At 48.9% G+C, this 20,729-nt stretch overlaps 1 protein-coding gene across 1 annotated transcript in view; it reads right to left on the bottom strand.

The window, feature by feature from the left end:
- Nucleotides 1-20,577, bottom strand: part of SPP2 (secreted phosphoprotein 2, 24kDa) — a 25,134-nt gene extending 4,557 nt beyond the window's left edge. The window contains exons 1-7 of the mRNA XM_006893521.1: nucleotides 20,439-20,577; nucleotides 17,713-17,788; nucleotides 7,166-7,230; nucleotides 6,948-7,072; nucleotides 2,687-2,809; nucleotides 1,985-2,092; nucleotides 582-636 (exon numbers count right to left, since the gene is read on the bottom strand). Of these exons, the coding sequence (XP_006893583.1) occupies nucleotides 582-636; nucleotides 1,985-2,092; nucleotides 2,687-2,809; nucleotides 6,948-7,072; nucleotides 7,166-7,230; nucleotides 17,713-17,788; nucleotides 20,439-20,577 (691 nt within the window). The remainder of the gene's footprint in view (nucleotides 1-581; nucleotides 637-1,984; nucleotides 2,093-2,686; nucleotides 2,810-6,947; nucleotides 7,073-7,165; nucleotides 7,231-17,712; nucleotides 17,789-20,438) is intronic.
- Between the last annotated feature and the right edge of the window lie 152 nt (nucleotides 20,578-20,729).

Raw genomic sequence — 20,729 nt, forward strand, 5'->3', positions numbered from 1 at the left:
GTGTGTGTGTGTGTGTGTGTGTGTGTGTGTGTGTACCATCAAATCAGATCTGACAGGTACAGGAGGAGATTGTCCTTCCTTCTCCAGCAGACCATCTGGTGGATTTGAACCACATGCCTCTGGGATTGCAGTGCAGCTTCTTGCCCCTAGGCCGCCAGAGCTCCCTTAGCTTGCCTTCTTTCATTGTTATATTCTCAAATGCTCCTGAACCCCAGCTTTACTCACCATTTGTCTTCACTCACTGACCCACGGGGCCAGGGAGTCACAGATTTATATTAGAAATTTGAAGATTTCCTAACTACACCTTGGTGCTCCTGTCTCAAATCTAAAGGGGCAAAGAGCAATGAGAGAACAGACTCAAAGTACTGAGAACTCTGGAAATGGTGAGGTGTGAAACGGGGAAGCAGAGCTGAGCAAACGGCCGTGATCACCTTCCGTGAGTGATTACAGAGGGACCATATTACACACACATTTTATTGAAAAAATGTAAAAATCCTTTCAAGTGCATTTGCCAACAAAGAACTGCCATGTGAAATTGTTTCAAGGGAAAAAAAATAAATAGAAAACAGATGCCAGCTTACCTTGATGGTAATTGTCTCTCCACTTATAAGATCTCAGCATGTCCTCAAAAATCATCTGAACAAATGGAGGCATCAATAGTTATCAGCAAATAAAAGAAACAAAATAGAAAATAAAAATATATGCCTTTTACTAGAAATATAGCAAGAAGCTGCACTGCAATCCCGAAGGCATGCGGTTCAAGGCCACCGGCCGCTCTGCGGGAGAAGGCTGGGCAATCTCCTCCCATGTGATTAACTGCCTCTGAAAACCCACTGGAGGGTCAGCTATGAGTCGGTTCTGACTTGATGGCATACACAACAACAACTAGAAATAAAAGTAAATATTATCTGGAGGACTTTAATAAATTAGAAATACATTAGCAAAATAAGGCAGTATCTTCCACTCCATAGTGTTACAGGACATTACAGTGTCATTTGGACTCAGAGACGAGCTCAGAGGATGGTGCGGGAGCAGGCAGTGAGTTGGACCCAGCAAAACAAGGTATCAAACATGTGCAGCAAAGAAATCTTGTGGGGAGAATCACTTAGAATTAAAGTTGACTGAAAACCCTCAGACCAGACTGAGAATGTCTTCTCAAATGCTACTTTTTCTCATTGGCCTGAAATGATGTCCTCCTGAAACATTTTCTTGACTTTACAGACTCGACAGCATTAAACAACAACAACAACAAGCAGAAAGTGCCTGTATGTGAATTGTACAGGACAGGACCGGGGTCAGATCTGTCGTTCACAGGATCTCTAGGGATCATAGTCGACTTGATGCCAAGTTACAACAAGAACTCCACTTGCAAACAGGCAGAGTTTGGGTCGAATGTGGGCATTTTTCTGCCCCTGAAGTCCTCCATTGTGTTCAGTGAGGAGAAAGTGCGCCAAATAGACTCTGTGAGGAGCACACACTCGTCACAAAGCAGGCACAACCCATGCGGCCGAGTGTGCTTCCCAGACGACGGGACAGCACAGTGAGCCTAGAAGTGAAGTCAATGCTGCTTCCATCCTGTGTCTTCTGTTACTCAAGCTCGTGGCTTGACTCACACCTACTGGCTGAAGTGGATCTTAGTCGAGGTTCTTATTTTTGTCACATGGAATTGAATAAAATGCTGGATGTAACATGAAAAAAAAAGGCTTTTTTAATAAAAGGACTATCAGGGGGCCTGTCCCCGGAGAAGGACATGAAGCTTGGCAAAGCAGAGAGTCAGTGAAAGAGAGGAAGACCCTCAATGAGACAGATCGACATTGGCTCCAACAGTGGCCGTAAGCCCAGCAGGACTGTGACGGTGGCTCAGGACTGGGCTTATTTGTTCTGCTGGGCATGGGGTCACTGTGAGCCGGAGCCCACTCGGAAGCACCTCACATCACAGACCCTAAACGGCCCTGCCCGGGGGAGCAGCAGCCCCAGACCCTACCTCCTCACTGCTGTTGGATTCGGAGCTGGAGGCCCAGTGGCAGTGAACCCAGACGTCCTGTACCTGCTGCGCAGACATCTTCACCGAGCTCCTACAGGTGGCCGCCGGCTGGAAACAACAAAGCCATAGTCACACTTCCAGAAGGAAGGACGGGGACTTCCCACGCAGCGGAGCCCTGCTGTAGACTCGGACGACACTACGTGGAAAGAAAGCCTTTATAGATGGATTGTGTTTCTCCAAAATGAAAATTCCTAAATTCAGCAGAAGTCAACCAAACAGTTAAATAGCTCTTCAAAGGTCAATAGTCCATGGGAGATGCATGTAAAACTCCCTCCATGATCACTGGGGGTCAGGGGGGATGTCTTGGATCATTTCACCTCTGAGCCATAGGAATGACAGGATCTCTGGCAGCCTAGTGCATAAGGAGTTGTACTATCAACCCAAAGGCAGGCAGTTCAAATCCTCTGAAGCCCCACTGGTGGGTCAATTATGAGTTGTTTCCAAATCAACAGCACATAACACAACAAGGGTTGACCAGGCTTTAGTTTCAGCCCCTTGCTCCTGGATTCTCAGAACTTGACATCAGTGACACTTTGGGTGACCATCGAGCCACGGCCTCACTCATGCTGTGCTTTCTGAATCAGCATCACAGGATGGGACAATATGGAGCTCTTCCTCGTGCCATTTAGGGATCACACTCACCCCATAGAAGCCCCTTTGCAAGTTGCATGTAGAGGGGTCTTCTCCAGAATCCCTCCTGCACACAGTCTCTCGGATACTGAATTCTATCTCCATGGTCAAGCTGTCCTCATCCAAGATGTTGATCTTTGTAAAAACAAAATTTGTTTTTGACGTTTACAAGGCTACAAACGTTTCTCCTGCACAATGAAAAAGAATTTACACAATCATCCACTACTCCAGCAAAGTTATTTCTGCATCCTGAGTTCAACGCCGTCAACGCACAGAGAAGAAGCTGAAGAGCAGCAGACAAGTCATGGACCATGGTCATGGGCAACTTTGGAAGTGGAATTCAGACGCTCACGCCCCATGGAGCTCTGTTCGCTCAGTGGTAAGGAAATGTGTTAGCCCAAAGGTACGGAGGTCAAGTCCCCCAGATCCTCAGTGAGATAAAAATGAACGATCTCCCCCACCTTGTGATTTACAGCCTCGGAAAACCTGCTGAAGTGTCAGCAATGTGTCAGTTCTGATTCCATGTGCACGACCTCCAGGCAGGCACTCATTCTAATGATTTCTCTTTTCACGTTTTTAATTGTCATTTCCTCAATAATTCCCTAGTCATTCCTGAAACAAGCCACTGTGTGTATCGGTGCTGGTCAGTGTTGTCCAGAGCAGCTTCCCGCCCTGTCAGTTCTCACCTGGGGACAAGGCCACGCAAGGTCCTAACCGGAGCTTCTGATGCCGCTTCAGGAATGGTGCCCTTCTGACGACACCAGAGTCACTGAGTGCCACTGTGCGTCCAGGGAGTCCTGGTGGGGCTCCTGGGTAAGCACTCGACTGATAAGAAAAAGGTTAGGGCTCCAACCTACCAGCAGCTCCACGGGGGAGAAGACCTAGCACCCTGCAGTGGTGAAGAAGGTAGCCCAGAAAACCCTCATCCTGTGGGGTACTGTGTAGCAGGGGCAACTCAAAGCACCAGCAACGACTTCCTGTGTCCTGCACCAAAGCAGTTCTTTCTCTCTCTCTCTCTCTCTCCTCTCTCTCTCTCTCTCTCTTTCTTTCTCTTCTCTTCTCTCACCCTCTCTCTCTTCTCCTCTTTCTCTCACCCTCTCTTTCTCTTTTCCTCTCCTCTCTCTCTCACCCCTCTCTTCTCTCCATTTCTATCTCTCCCCCTCCTCTCTCTCTCATCCTCTCTCTCTTCTCTCTCTCCCTGTCTCTCTTCTCCCCCCAGCCCCGTCTCTCTCTGGTGTGCACTCTCACTCCAGCTCTCATCCTTCCCCAAGTAGAATCTGAGTAAGAATGTACCTTAGAAGTAAGCACTGTGAGACTTCATCTCATACACTTGGACATGAATGTGAGGGGTCAGTTCCTGAAGAAGGCATGGACACCACGCTCGGTAAAGTGGAGGGCCAGCAGGAAAAGGGGCTCACTACTCACTACGATGGGCTTACTCGGCAGCTGGGAGAACGGACTCAAGGGTAGCAGTGAGGAGGATGGTGGGGGGCTGGGCAGTGGCCTGCTCTGCACGTGGGTGGCTGTGAGATGGCGCCAGCTGGACTACAACTAACAACAGCAAAGGGTGGTGGCTCTCTGTCCTCCTGGCCTCCTTCCACACACACTCCACCCAGCCTGGGTCTGCCCTCACTCTCCGTCTGCATCCTTCCAGGAACAGTCTGGATGCCCCTCGGCGCGGCTGGAGGAAGCCACCTTCATTACTCTTTGTACCTTATCCTTTCCCAGCTTGTTCAGCCCAGGAGTTGAGTGGTCTCAGAGAGAAGAGTGGGAGGACCCAGCCCTGGCGTGCTGCCCGAAGCAGGGATTCTGAGCCCTGTCCCTTCAGATCACCGGGAGAGACTGGCTAATCCTCCCTGAGCGAGTCTGTCCGCGCCATTGTCCCAACAGCATGTGCTCACTTGCTGTCTCTGGACCACATTTTGGCCATCCTCGTAATGTTTCTGACATCCCCATCGTGTCATTTCACCCTTTATAGACATGCTGTTGTTAGGTGCCATCTAGTCGGCCCTGACTTCTAGTGACCCTGTGCACAGTGGATCAAAGCCCTGCCTGACCCGGCGCCATGCTCACAATCTCCGCTGTGGAAGCCCGTTGTCGCAGTCTCTGTGCCATCTCATCAATGATCATCCGACCCTTCACCGACCCCCTGCTTCCCCAAGGGTCATGTTCTTCTCCGGGGACTGACCCTTCTCATAACATGACCAAGCGCGTGAGACCAGGCTTCACCATCTTTGTATCTAAGAGACATTCCAGCTACACCTCTTCTGATAGACTACAGTGCAGGGTGGTAGACGGCAGTGCACTATAAATCTGCCTTTACCCTGGGAAGCAAGCACACCAAAAAGAAATGTGTGTGTGTTACTTTATTGGGATATTAGCTTAATTGTGATCTGGAACCAAACCTGGAATACCTCCAAGATCTGCTTGTACAAGGAATACCCCAGCTGGATTTCTATTAAATTGGCCCCTTCCCTTCCTGGATGTGAGGGGTATTTAAAGCTTCCGGGTGGTGATAATAGTTAGATCTCTGGGGATTAGAACCACTGATCTTATTAGCACAAACCCAGGGGCACAGCAGCCAGACCTGACTCTCCACCAGGTCCTTGTCACTCTGTTCCCAGACACTGTCCCATTCACAAACAGGACTAAGCCACGTCATTCCTTTGGACACAATCCTGGTTGCAAACTAGGAGATCAAATCCACAGGCAGGTTTACCACAGTCCAACTTACTTTCCAAAGATAACTCCACCCTTCGCACCCTCTAGCAGTGTGGACTGTCTTTCTCTTTGTTGTTTTACTCCTAGCCTTTTTAGCTTTTAGAGAATCAGTGTTTTTCCAACTGTTGTTGCTCATTTGCATGGCTTCTTTTAGGAACACGTGTCCCTTCTGTCCCAGCGACCTGTGTGCTCATCTTTCTCCCGGACACTTGGCCTGACTCTCAGCATCCCTCCTCGTTCAGAGGAAAGGAGACAATGGGACAATAGTGGCTGCAAGTTATGTCTCTAAGGAGAGACGAGCAGTCTGATCTGCCAGCCGCTAAAATGAAGTCCCTCCCCTTGAGATTTGGTCTGTGCCCAACAGAGAGTCACCAGGAGTTGCAATCTATTTGAGTTGAAATAAGGGGACTTGTGTTTCTGTTTTAAAGCATTTCTGCAGTCCCCCAGGGTACAAGCAGTAAATACATTGAGCTGTGAACTGAAAGGCTGGCCACGCTGGCTTCTGCACTCTTTCATAAGCTTCCTTCATCCTCTGACAGGCCACGTAAACTACACTCCACATACGTGCGTTCCTAATGAGCCCATCAAGACAGCTATGCTGATGAGATGCTCTGGGAGCAGGAAGAAGGAGATAGCTCACTTCTCCTTTGGGGGACTTTCCTTTTTTTTAATCTGTCACAGCTTCAGTCACTGGAAGCCCAGAAAATATCCCATTTCCCTCTTTCCCAAGATTAACAGGAAACAGAATATTGTTACACTAACGAAGAAGTAGGCTTCTTTGACTGAAAAGCAAAATTAGGAACAAACTAACCCCAAGCCCCTCACTGCCATGGAGCTGATTCATGGTGGGCTCACACACATCAGGGCAGAAATGGGCTCTTCAGGGTCTTTGTACAGATCACCAGGCTTTTCTTCCATGGGACCTTTTGGTGAGTTCAAGCTGACAAACTTTAGGGTGGTAGTTGAGTGCTCACCGTTTGCACCACCTGGGGACCTCATCGCAGCATTCAGAGCAACTATTGAATTTAAAAAGAATACTCCTTTCTAATAAAAGACTAATTCTTTAAAAAAAAAAAGCAGTGTGAAGACTTCAGATCAAAGGTAGAATGCTCCAAGGGCCCGGCCTGGCTCTCTGGTGGTGCAGTGGTTAAAGGAGTGGGCTGCTAACCAGCAGATCGGTGGCTTAACCCACCAGCTGCTCTGAGGGAGAGAGACAGGCAGTCAGCTTGTGTGAAGCTCTCCGGCCTGGGCCGGCCTCCGGGGCAGTTCTGCTTCATCCTGTAGAGTCTGCAGACGTCAAACTCGCTGGGGGACAGTGAGTTTAAACTGGAGAAAAAAGAATCCAGCAGCAGAATTAGGTATCAAAAGTCTCTTTGGGAACTTATGACAATGATTATTACTAAGTTCTTGCCTTGTAAAAACATTAATGTGAGATGACTATTATTACCTTTTAACCTGCAGACGTTAGGAGTGTACTTGTATTCAAATAAAGTGACAGCGTTGAAAAGAGGAGACAGTGAAGTCGAGTGAAGGGACTTCCTTCTGCACTTACCCTTTTAACCGAACCGTGGAATGCCCGGAACAGGTATGGGCTCAGGACCTGGGAATTCACCTTTGCCACGGAGGCGCTCAGGGCTTCCTTCAAGGAGGACGACTCATAGTCATACACTGGGAATCCTGGACACAGAGTCCACAGTGACATGGTGACAAGAGGGCACTTGCCAGGAAGGCTCCGTGCCATTAGATGTTCATTGGGTCCTCACTCCTTACCTGAGCAAGACCAGAAGCCCACGCCAAGAACAAACACAATCAGTGTCTTCATCGTCTTCTGCCTTCTGGGAAGAGGATCTTTCACCCCTCTGTGGTTTAGGGGGTGACAAGGCCCTGCTGGAAACAGTTGTCTTCACCAAATATGACCAGACTGTTCGTTCACCTGGAACAGCTCCTAGTGTACTCAGAAACAATTGATCCTGGGGTCAAATATTTACCATCCAACTTCTCCTATGGAAAAGTTCCAGTCTGAGGTCATTTTGAGGTTTAAAACTCAACTAAAGGTGACATAAGCCTACAGGCAAAACCACAAGCATTTGGGGGATGCCACACGCATTGTTTCAAGCTCTCCATTGTAACTGCGTTCTTTTGGAGGAGAGAAATTGTTTGTTCAGCAAATGACTCACTTTAAATTGTCACAGGGTCTAGAGAAGATCTTCACCCTGAAACCCACAGCGTCCCTTTTCAGCAGGAAGTAGCTAAGAGAATACGCCATCCCCTTTTCCTTATGAATCAGGGTGAAGTCTCTCTCAGGGAGGAGTGATAGGGAATGGCAAAGGACACACTGACAAAGAAGATTAATCAGAACTGGCTTTGACAAGCACTGTGGCAATTGGACAATTAAAACAGACTTTCAAGGGGACAAAAAAGAAAGGAACAAACTGGGGGGGGGGAGAAAATAATGCAACAATGAATGAATGGAAACCCAAAATCTCTGTAAATGTTCATTAAAATTAATAAAATAAAATTTTTTTAAAAATTGTCACTGTGTCAGTTCCCTCTCCTGTTCCTGAAGATCTTGGAATTAACCTTTCATGAGAATAAATTGCAAAACAGTTGTGTCATTATTTTAAGATGCACATTCTAGACATTCCAAGACACTCTTAATAAGAAGCTGACCCGGCACCCTGTGGCCAGCCTCCCCTGCAAAGGTGCATGCCTGTGTTTCATCTGGACACTAATCACTTTTTCCGTTTGATGGCTCTCATGTGCTATAAAACTCCAAAATGGCATGTGTCTCCCTCAAACAGACGAGATGGCACAGAAAGCATAAATAATCAAAGGGCAGGGCGACAAATCGGACTTCAGTGAAAGTAAAAACTCATTGTGTACATCAAAGGAATTTATTAACAAAGAGAGGAGACAGCCTACAGACTGGGAGGAAATAGCTGAGGCCATATCTTAAGAAGAATTTCATTTACAAAATATGTAAATAACCCCAACAACTCAACAGTAAAAAAAAAAAAAAGGCAGAAAATTAAAGCAAAGGACTTAAGTAAACATTTCTCCAAAGAAGAGAATTAAATTACCCACCTTTGGCTTGTTGTCATCACTTTCTATCCATGAGGCCCACAGAGCTCTCTCATTGTTGTTATTGTTGTTAAGTGCCGTCGAGTCGTACATGACTCACAGCAACCCTATGGATGAAAACTTGAACACTTGTATAACTTTCATCATTTCTTCAAGTTCATAGTTTCCAGAGGCAAGCTTAGTTTAGAATGAGGACAGATATGAATATCTTACTGTTGATTGGCCAGGTACCTCTCTTCAAAATTTCTTTATATAGACGGTGAGCGTTTCTAGTGTTCATGTGTTTGTTGAAACAATTCAGTTGATATTCTATCAATTCCAACTCGATGGTATACAACAATTTTTCTCTAAGGTGTTCTGATGACTTAGTGTTAAAGTGTTGTGCTGTCAACTCAAAGGCAGTTGTGTCGTAGAATTCACCAGCAGCTCAGTGAGAGAAATGGTGAGAAATCTCCCCTCGTGGGATCATGTGACTGACTGTCTCTGAAAAGCCACTGGAGGGTTAACTGTGTGTCGGTTCTGACCCAGCGGCACAGAACAACCACCATTCTTCTTCAGTTTAAATTTGTATTCCGCATGGCCCCTGCTCAAAGATGACATGCAAATTCGTGAAGTGTTCCATATTTTTAAAATAAAACACACCTCGTGGCAAAAAAAAAAAACAACAAAACCCCAAAACCAACGTGTATTCCAATCAGCCATAATTACCAGCACATCTCAATCACATTTGCTCAATTTCAGACTACAGAGGTTTGTGAAAACTTCGGTTTCTTCAGCTTTGGCATCAGTGACTGATTTGTATATCTGAATAATAGTTACATTAACTATGTAAAGATAATTGACTGTGTGGATCACAACAAACTCTGTTTCTAACTCTGAGAAGAATGGGAATCTCAGAACACTTGATTGTGTTTGGACAAGGAGGCAGTTGTCAGAACAGAGCAAGGAAACACAGCATGGTTCAAAATTGGGAAGGGTGTATGCCAGGGATGTGTCCTATATCTCCATACCTTTTCAACCTATATGCAGAACAAATTATCCAGGAGGCTGGGCTCTATGAGGAGAAATGTGGCATCAGGATTGGAGGAAGACTCATCAACAATTTGTGTTATGCAGATGACACAACCCTGCTTGCTGAAACTGAGGAGGACCTTGCTGCATGAGGCCAAGGACTGCAGCTTTCGATATGGATTGAAGCTCAACATCAAGAAAACAAAGATTCTCAATACCGGGCCAATTGGCAGCATCAGGATGGATGGTGAAGAGATTGAGATTGTTTACAGCTTTAGTTTGCTTGGCTCCACAATCAACACTCTTGGCAGCAGCAACCAGGAAATTAAAAGATGAATTGCGATGGGAAAGTCTGCTGTTAGGGACCTCTCCAAAATACTGAAGAACAACAATGTCCGTCTGGAGACTAAGGTGCATCTGATCCAGGCCATGGTCTTTGCTATCACTTGTTCTGCATCAGAGAGCTGGACAATGACTAAGGATGATAGAAAGAGAGTTGATACCTTTGAGCTGTGGTGCTGGAGAAGGGTATTAAATATACCATGGACTGTTAGGAGAACAAACAGGTTCATCCTGGAGAGAATGAGACCAGACTGTTACTTGGAGGCAAGGATTGTGAGGCTTCGACTGACCTAATTTGGACATGTTGCAAGAAGGGACCATTCCTTGCAGAGGGATGTCATGTTTGGGAGGGTGGAGGGACAGCGCAAGAGAGGAAGACCCTCTATGAGATGGATTGACTCAGTGACTGGGCTAATGGGAGAAGGTGTGTCAGAGTTGCAGGTGACTCAATGGCATATAACAACAACAATAACAACCTTCTCTGTAGGTGTATGGGTATTATTCTATGGTTGATTATGTTATTCTTAATGATATATCCTGAAACGATATATTATTAAGAAGGCTAATTCCTGGGAAAAGAGCTTTGATGGCTTAGTAATAAGACACTCCACTGGCATCCCAAATGTGGACAGTTTGAATTCAAAATGTGCTTATGATTAAAAATGGGATTCCTGGCACTACAACAAGATAAAGGTAAATAATCCAATTGAAAAATGGGCGCGGGATATGAACAAACACTTCACCAAAGAAGACATTCAGATGGCCAACAAGCACACGAAGAAATGTTCAAAATCCCTAGCTCTAAGAGAGATGCAGATCTCAGCCCGAGAAAGATAACAATCTCGCCTCATGCAATTAACTGCCTCTGGAAACCCACTAGAGCATCAGCTATGGGCCAGTTTGGACTCGATCATACACAACAATAACAATCCCTGGGAAAGAACACCGTACGTGGTAAAGGAAAGGATTTTCTAAAAAGAAGAAATGCCCTCAATGAGAGAGATTGGCAGAGCGGCTTCACCAAGGGGCTCAAACACAGACACAGTTATGAGGATGGCAGAGAACAGGTCCGCATCGCATTCCGTCATAACGTGGGGTCACTATGAGTTAGAATCAATAACAGCAGTTCTATTGCACCTCCTCAGAGAACTTCCTCGGCCGCCCCACCGAAACAGTGTATGCCTTCAACTCCTTTGCATCACTCCCTCTCCTAGACATCCCATCACATCCAATCGCCTCACGCCCTTTCCTGAAGGCGTCTCTCTGTCCCAGTAGACACCAAGCTCCATGAGGCAGGGACTCTGCCCATCAGTCTCTGTTGTCCTGCGGCTTCCAGATGGGAAGACAATGAAACAGGACGCGACTAGCTGAGTGGCTGAGTGAATGAATGAACGCCTGCTCTGTGTGAATGTTCACCCCAGTCTTTCTGTCTGCAGCCTGCATTAATTCCTGGTGTGTAACAGGTACACGGAGCAACACGCTACGAGGTGATGGTCATAAATGCTTGTCATTCTAGTACCTCTAACCTGGATTGAACTCAATTCCATTAGAGCCTTCCAGATTGAACTAATGGGACCATCTGGCTCCCAATGCTATGGTCTCATTAAACGAGCAGTAACAGTAAAAGTAATTGCAGGAGAGTAGGGGGAGGGATTAGGGAGTCAACGATAAAGATAATGTTGCCCGCACAGGGCTATTGATTGTGTCTGCAGCTTGCTGACGCAGAGACAGATGATTTTATTTCTCCAATTCTCTCAACTACAATTAAGTGCTGGCACCAGACATACACACAGCAGGCACTGATTAGCGCTAAAAAGCAATGATCTAACATATCTTTTCCAAGTCCGGCCGGCCGTGCCTGGTAAACCTGGAAGATTAACTAGGACCCTTCCATCAACGTTCAGGACGTAATTATGTGTTTCATTACCATTCCTGAAATCCACAGAAGTGGGTACAGCACTCATTCCAGCCGTTTTCTGCCATTCCAACACAAATTATTTAGCTACTGAATGAAAACTTCCATGGCACTAAGGTAAGAAGATTAGTCACAATCCTAAAAGCACATGGTTTGAATCCATGAGCTGCTTCACTGTAAGACTTACTGTCTCTGAAAATCTGCTGGAGGGTCAGCTCTGCGTCAGTTTTGACCCAACAGCACACAACCAACTAAAGGCCACACCAGGGAGGTCTGGTAGCTGAGTGGAAAGGAGCTGTGCCAGTAACCCAAAGGTACATGGCTCAAATCCACCAGCTGCTCCACGGGAGAAAGATGGGCAGAGTCCTCATGTGATCTGCTGCCTCTGGAAACCCTGTGGAGGGTCGGCTGTGAGTCACTTCCAAGTTGACGGCCGCAGCAAGAACAAGAACACAGGGTGCTGCCTTGTCTCAATGCTTCAGGCATGTTATCAGGAAGACACAGTTCTTGGAGAAAACCGGAGGGTCACTGATGCGGGGACTGCCACAGTGGGTCACACAGGGGCTGTCGCCATGGGGCACACACGAACAGGAGACAGACTGGCATGGGGACTGCCTGCCACTCAGAGGCACACAGCCAGGACTGTGGGGATGGCACAGAGCGGGCAGTGCTTCGCTGTGTTGTACGCCGAGTTGCTGTGAGTTAGAGACACTTGACTACATCTAACAACAGCAACAAGTGAGGAGAATCACACAGGCTTATTGTGTTGCTGGAGCCCAACAAGTCAAGTAGATTCTACCCATAGCAGCCCTACAGGGGAGCAGGACTGTCCATCCATCATGTTTCTAGACCGTCATCTTATGGAAACAGAGTGCAGGGTCTTGTTCTTCCAAAGCCAAGAGGGGGGTTTGAACAGTCAACCTTTCACGTAGCAGGTGGGCCCCTAACCATTGTAGAATTTTGTTTAAAATTCATTCTAGGGCTTTAACATGAGCTATTAGAAGTGCATTGAATAAACAGGTAGGCTACCATCTCACAGACCAGTAAGACCCATGGCTGCATCTTGATCTTTTCTCCCGAGTCTGATTCTTTCATTTGCCCCCCCCCCTCTGTCTACAGGGCAGTGGTTAAACGTTGACAGTTCAAACTCCCTAGGTTGTCTGTGGAAGAAAGGGCAGGCAGGCTGTTCCTATAAAGAGCTCAGCCTTAGAGAGCTCTGGTGGCCTAGTGGCAAGAAGCTGCACAGCAATCCCAGAGGTTCATGGTTTGAATCCACCAGATGGTCTGCTGGAGAAGGAGAGACAATCTAATCTCCTCCTGTACCAGTCAGATCCGATTTGACGGTAGGGAGGGAGGGAGGGAGGGAGGAAGGAAGGGAGGGAGGGAAAGGAAGAAATAGATTAAAGAGCTCAGCCCTGAGAACCTGTGGGGGTTTCTGTTCTATCTGAAGGGCTCACTGTAAGAATTGATGCCAGAAATAGAAATACCATTTGACCCAGCAATTTCACTAGTGGGAATTTATCCTAAAGAAACCATAACCACCACCCAAGCAGATATACGCCCAGCACTTTTTATCGCGGCTTTGTTCACAATAGCAAGGAGTTGGAAACAATCCAAGTGCCCATCGACAAAAGAACGGATAGAGAAGCTCTGGTATATTCACACAATGGAATACTACGCTATGTTGAAAAACAAGAAACTCATGAAATATTATGCACAATCGGTGACCCTGGAGGACATTATTCTGAGTGGAATATCTCAGTCACAAAAGGACAAATATTGCATAGGGCCACTGTTGTAAAATGAGACTGACATCAGGGTTGACAGAAGACAGAAAAGAAGAAGGGGAATGATGTATACTGCATTGAAACAGATGAGGGAGAGAACTGTTTAAAAGGATAAATGATTGGGTATTACTGTCATGACAGGAGTCCAGAACGAAGGCTGCACAGTGGAGTGGACTTGGGGGGGAGGGATTGCATAACGATGAAAGAGTTTTTGAATTGATGGGGAGGAGCTGGTCAAGGAGAAAAGTGTAACAATAAATGACTGGAAACCCTAAGTCTCTGTAAACTTTCATTAAAATTAATTAAAAAGAAAAGAATTGATGCAAGGAGGTTGGGTTTGGTTTTAATATTATTATTTGAAAACATTTATAAGACCAATTTTCATCTAATCCACAAACCACAATTTTGACAGTCCCTTTGAATAGTGTAATCCCTCAATTCCTGGACTCCACTGTGAGGGGGCAGGCAGAGGCCAGGGGTCTGCTAACACGCGCAGGACAGTCCCCATGGTAAAGGGTGTAAAAAAGTGTGAGGTTGGGAACAGTGTGAGGTTGGGAACCACATCGTAGAGGAAAGCGTGTTTGTGATTGGACACGTGTTCCTAATTGCTCCCATCAGGATCCTAGAATGAACTGTACATCCGTTTCTACAATGGTTAGGGGCCCAGCTGTGAAGACAGACTAAGAGTAAAGGGCTGGCGATCTTATGAAAATCAGTCAGTGACACTCCTGCAGGCCCACAGGGCACAATTCCCAACCAACTATGCAGATGGTGAAAGTATTTCTCTATACTGTGGAGGGGTCTCCACGGTTCAGAGACCAAATTCACCACAGTCAAGTCACTCAGACACCTGGTCCTGTTGCTTCAAGCCAGCCGGGAGCCCACCTCCACGGGCCCAGCTCACAAGAGAAGCCAGAAGCCCACCTCTACTCTGTCCCAGCTCAGGGAATTCAGGACCCCACCTCTACCATCCGAGGTCAGAGCCAACAGGAGCTCACCTCCACCACCCGCCCAGCTCACAGGAGAAGCCAGAAGCCTACCTCTACTCTGTCCCAGCTCAGAGAATCCAGGACGCCACCTCTCATCCCAGGTCAGGGCAAACAGAAGCTCACCTCCACCATTGCAGCTTGCAGGAGAAGCCAGGAACCCACCTCCACTGTCCCAGCTCAAAGGAGAAGCAACGTGGCCACTGCTCACAGATTCCTCGTGCTGGGCACACAGCTCATTACACAGAGTCACCACACAGGCCATTGATATCGCCTCAGAGGCCCTGCCCAGCAGTGTCTCACCCAGAGGGGTATCGTTCCTGTTGACAGAATGCCTAGGAGATACTAGTGCACCCATGTGCACAACAAGCAACCCGGGCATCCCTTCACCCTGTTTGTCCCTCAGTAGCACGCCAGGGAACAGAAAGCAAAGTTAAGGTTGTTAGGGGGATACTGGAGGGGGAGTCCCTGGTTAAAGACCTAGGACTGCTCTGGAGAGACAGTTCTTGGCCTGCCTGGACTTGTGGTCCTTCATACCACTTTCCTTATCATCTCATAAGATTGACCCCCCCCATCTCCCACACAAACATGAAGCACACACATGCCCTCAAGTGTGCCTATGCATGAGAGTACTCGTACATGAAAACACACTTACACAGATACACATGTATATGATGCACACACATGACCACATGTGTACAATACACATACAAGGGTACCTATGCACACATGCATACATATGGCCAGATGTCCACAGATGCACGTACATGTACATGATGCATTGGAGGGTACTCACGCACACATGTACACAGATGAAGGTGCTCAGACACAGACACATATGACCACATGCACACACCTGTGCACTTATATACATACATGAGTGCACACACATGTATACGTATGCACTATGCACACATCCACACAAGTGCATGCATATATCCACACAGGCACATGTGTGCCTCCTATGGTGTCAAGGCATGGATTTGAACCACCAACCCTCCAGATAGTACTCAAAGGCAAACTTCTTGCAGGGACCCTTGCTACCAAGATGAGGTAGGTCAAGGCCAAAGGCAGAGATGGAGGGGAAAGCTGCAGCTGGGTGCAAACAGGTATTGAGAGGTTCTGTGGGGTCTTGGCCCTGCTTTCCGCCGGAGGGGTGGACAGGGAGGTGAGCTGTTCCTGAGGCCCCGAGGTCCCCCCCCCCACCTTGTGCTGGGAACCCTTGGGCCTTGGCAGTTCCGGGTGACTGGAGGTGCACAAGAGACGCAGCCATACATCACCTGGTCTCGCCAAACAGAAGTGACAGCCTGTCTTGAAAAGAAGCCCATTTCTGGAACACTCGGAGAGAACTGCTTATTTTCCTCCTTGGGGTCAGCCAAGCAGAAGCAAAGCGAGCCTCAGGGAATTTTCACAACAGAGTGAGCAGAGCTACACGCACCGGGAGGTTCACCCCGAGGTCACTGTGGGGACAAAAGCCACATAAACAGCACAGCTTTTCCATCCTCGTCACTCTGAACAGTGAGCTGGGCCTTCGCCAGGGTGGAACAGAACAAGGGAACAGAGGCAGGAGGAAAGGGTGAGGGGACAGGCGGGGTGGGGGCGGGGTGCCTGCATCACAGAGAACCTTTGACTCCAATTCATAGCACCCGAGTATTTCAGAGAAGAACTGCGCCCCACCGGGTTTGCACTCTGGCAGGGTGACAGGTTAAGTGTCAGGCTGCAAACCAAAAGATTAGTGGCTCACGTCCACCTGCAACCCTGCAGAAGCGAGAGGAGGCAGACTGTCCCCATTAGGATTTACAACCTCAACCTCGGAAAGCCAATGGGGGGGTCAACAGAAGTCACGGTTGACTCTGTTACAAGGGAGTTTACGTACTTGTTTTAAATTGTTTGGAAGTTGCCAGGTCTTTCTTCTGAGGCACATCTGGGAGGACTCGAACCTCCAGCCTTTAGGTTCACAGCTGGACAAGTTCATCAGATCTGCCACGGAACTGGCAAGGAAACTGGGAGAAAGAGACCTCGCTGTTCACGGTCAAGTGAGCTGGAGTTACATCAATCTTATCAAGAGAACAAGAGGAGGGAGGTGTTACTTTTTCTCTTTCATATTTATGTTAATATGGTAACAGGAGACGAACAATGGACTCTCACTTTAGCCCCACAAATCACTGTCAGTCCCTCTCCAAGTCATAACTTTTAAAAAGGAGGAAGCATTTCTGGGACTCTGGACAGGCACCTGCAGGTCTGTGGCGTGTTTAAAAGAGAGGAGACATGGTTGTGGAAAATGCACTGGGTGGAGGGCTGGCAGAAGGGGTGAAGACCCACTTCAGTGCCACCCTCTGCCTGGCCCTTGGGGTCCCCTGCCCAGGCCCTCCGTGTCCCCTGCCTGCCCCTGACCCCCACCCCTGTGTCCCTGCTCATCCCACCATCCCCTGTCTGCTCCCCCCTCCCCATCCCCTGCTATTCCCTGTGACTCCTTGAAGGCCTTTCCCCAGCCTACCCTGCTCTTCTCAGTTCCCTGGTAAACCCTCCTCATCTGTGAGCGCAGCTTTCCATGAGGCGTTTATGGTGAGGACTTTCCTCAGGACCCAGAATCCAAAGGAATTGCTTAGTGGTCTCTGAGGGGCGCTGGTGGATTAAGCACTGGGCTGTGAGCGGAAAGGTGAGCAGGTGGTTCAAATCCACCCGCTGCTCCTCGGGAGATGCCACAGTCTGCTTCTGAGAAGATGCCCACCTCGGGAGCCCACGGCACTGCACAGGGATGCTGTGATCGGCACTGATGGGGGGGGGGCGGTGTTTGTTCACTTAATAAACATTTTAACACAGGGAAATGGTGGTTCGGTGTGGAATTCTCCCCTTTTGTGGTGGCCCCACACTAAGGAGCTGCACTGCCAACCCAAAGAAACATGGTTCAAACCCACACACTGCCCTATGGGGAGAAAAATGGGCCGTGTCCTCCTGTGTGACTGATAGCCTCTGAGAACCCACCAGAGGGTCAGCGATGAGTCAGTTCCAACTCAAAGGTGCCTAAGAACACAGCAGCACGAGGTTGGTCGGCGGCCCCGGGTGGTGGTGGGCTGCTGGCTGACAGAGCACCCTGCTGGGGCAGCCCCTCCTGTAATGACAGCCTCCGCAACCACTCCGGGTCACCCTGAGTCACAGGCCAGCTGGAGTCAGAAGCTGGGCGATTGCCCTCACACAGCCGCCACCTCCTGGGAGGCCCGACCACGGCAATGAGCCCGGAGAAGTGTCAGCAGCACTGCCAGACTGTACACTGGTGGGTGGAGAGGAAGAAAGGCCTGGCGCTCTAATTCGCAAACCAGAAAACAGAAGCCCGGTAGGTCACTATGGCCCTGACTGGCAGCAGTCAGAGAGCAGCAGCTAGATCACGTCTACAGAAGAGTCAAAATTAAAATCATAAAGCCCCTTCTAGTTTCAGCTGGATCTTGTCGAGTGGTCAAAGCACAGCCTGCGACCATAAGAGAGAAAACCAAGAGGGCCAAAGCTCGAGGACTAACCTAGAACTTCAGACACGTGGGAACCCTGACAGCATGAGCAGCTGGGAACCTCAGCAACATCATTCCGTCGCCCCAACACCAGTCACCTGCTTTGCATGGAGATGCCTGGGGGAAGAAGACAGCTACCTGTAAGCCCATGATCCCAGTACCCCATTGTCCCCTCCACCATTCCCTTCCTTTATGCAAAGGCCTCGTTCCCTCCTCTGGGATGTTTACTTCAGCAAATTGTCTCCACTTCCACCTCCACTCTCGTCTCCTCGCCTTCCTTCCCAGCAAGCTGGACAGTGCTTGTTGTTAGGTGTCATGGAGTCGAGTATGACTCATAGCGACCTGTGATCAGCACATCTGCCCCCTGTCCTGTCCTGTGCCAGCCTCATCATCTCTGACACACTTGACCCCATTGCTGCAGCCAGACAGAGATCATGTGTGGAAAGGTGGAGGGTCGGTAAAAGAGAGGAAGACCCTCAACCAGGTGGATCGACACAGTGACCGCAGCAATGGGCTCAAATGCGTCAGAGACGATGAGGACGGCACGGGACACGACAGGGTTTAGGTCTGCTGTTCACAGTTCACTATGAGCCATACTCGACGGCACCAAACAAGATCAACGTTGCTGCGGCCACTGTGTCGATCTGCCTCTGAGCATCCCCAAGCTGCTTGTTGTTACGTGTCACCGAGTCACCCATGACTCCCAGTGACTCTATGTACAATAGCTCTGACTCTTGTCCTAAGCCAGGCTCACTGATGGACCCACCTAACCCCATGGCCCCACGCCAATCCATCTTGGGAGTGAGGGTCTCCCTCTCCTGCACTGTCCATCTGCCCTTCCGAGCACAATGTCCTTCTCCAAGGATTGAGGCTATAGCACCAAGCAGCCGTTCTCTTAAACGCCCCTGGAATCGTTGGACACACCCTCACACGTCTGTGGCAGCAGCAGCCTCCCTGTCGTCTCCCACCAGGTTCGGTTCTGTGTCTGGACAAGGGAAGCCAAGCTGGGCAGGGTTTTATTCAGTTATGCGTGGTCGTTGTCCCACTCGTGTCAGCAGGACAAAGCAGCACCCCAGTAAACAGGGTGGTGGCAGGGAGCTGTGTGGAAAACCCCTCCCTGCCACACTAGTCCTGAGCAGGACACAGACACTGACTGAACCGTCCATGCTGCGTGTGTGTGCAGCCCCGAACCCACCTTGCCTCTCATCTACAGAAACCTCTGCCCCGTGAAGTCACCAAGGAGGCTGCTGGCCGCTGAAGGCTGCTCTCCCTGAAGGTGTCCTCCTGTGGAAGAGTAAAGGCCTGTCCCACACCGACCATATGGGTCAGACAGTAGTGGGTGTTTGTCTCCGGGTCCAGCTCCTGCTGGACTCTGGAGCCTCACCTCAGAGCCTGTTATTTTCAGACAGTGGTTGATGGGAGACTGTTTCCATGACAACGGACAGCTTCAGTCCCCAGGTGGTCCAGCAGGATGCAGAATGTGGGAGACACTGCTTTTCCCGATTCCCCCAGGAAAGAGTGTGGTTTGGGAGCAAAAGGACCCTGGAAACAGGTGGAGGGGACATCACCCTCAGCAAGGGCATCCCGCCGCCTCCAGGGCCCGAGGTTCATCCCTTCCTCTGGGAGAGTCTCAGCAGCTGTCTAGGAGGGAACACAAGACCCCATAGCCTCAGGAGGGCCTAGAGAAAGCACTGAGTGATGGAGGAATCCCTCCCGCAAACACACTCAGCACTAACCTAAAGGTTGGGGGTTCAAGACCACCTGGAGGTTCCTCAGAAGCCAAGCTTGGGGCTCCAGTTTCGAAGGGTTTCAGCCTCAGAAACCCATGGAGTTCAGGTCTGCTCTGGGGTCACAATGAGCTGGAATCGACTCCAGGACAGCCAAGCAGGAGTGGCGATCCGATCAATGGTGACAAACAGGGTGACCGAAGCAGGGAAGCTCAGAGAACCTCAGGCTACATGCAGATGGGGGGCGGGTGGGGAGGGGCCACACAGGTGGGCCACTGATTCCCAATGTGGCCACGCTTGCAAGATCTGAGCACAAAGAACAGAACCTCTCCTGCTTCCCTGCAATCAGAATTCTAGTCACCCGCTCAGAGAAATCAGCCCGAGGAACTCTGGGAACCAAATCAATCCCTGGAGAAAGAAATCTCATTGAACAAAGACATTTTATTTTTCTCACTCTCAATAAAATGGCAAAATAACCACCAGATCCTCTGTCATCTGATTCGTTAACACCTTCATTAAAAACACGTTGTAGGACCATAGGGGGTTGCTTCCAGGCACACAGGTACATCAGTCCCACACACGACCCAGCCCCTTTGACTAGAGGTTCGTTACACATGTACTGTTTTCATGGACTACGCTAGAAGAACTGCCATCTTTGAATGGTGGTGTTGAGCAAGAATCTCAAACATACCATTGATCGGCAAAAAGGCAAACAAGTCTGTCCTGGGGGACATGCAGCCAGGACGCTCCTTAGAAGCAAAGGTGGCGAGACTTAGTTTCACATGCTCGGAGTGTGTTATCAGAAGGGGCACGTCCGTGGAGGACACCATGCTCGATAGAGCAGAGGCCACCCTTCAATGCGATAAGCTGACACAGTGGCTGCAGCCATGGACTCAGGCACGGCAGGAATTGTAATGATTACAGAGGAGTTGGCAGTGTTTCCTTCTCTCGCACCTGGATCACTATATTGGAGTTGGAGCCA

Source organism: Elephantulus edwardii, unplaced genomic scaffold (assembly GCF_000299155.1).
Source record: "Elephantulus edwardii isolate Elephantulus edwardi_28Jun2011 unplaced genomic scaffold, EleEdw1.0 scaffold00127, whole genome shotgun sequence".
In the NCBI taxonomy this organism is placed as follows: Eukaryota; Metazoa; Chordata; class Mammalia; order Macroscelidea; family Macroscelididae; genus Elephantulus; species Elephantulus edwardii.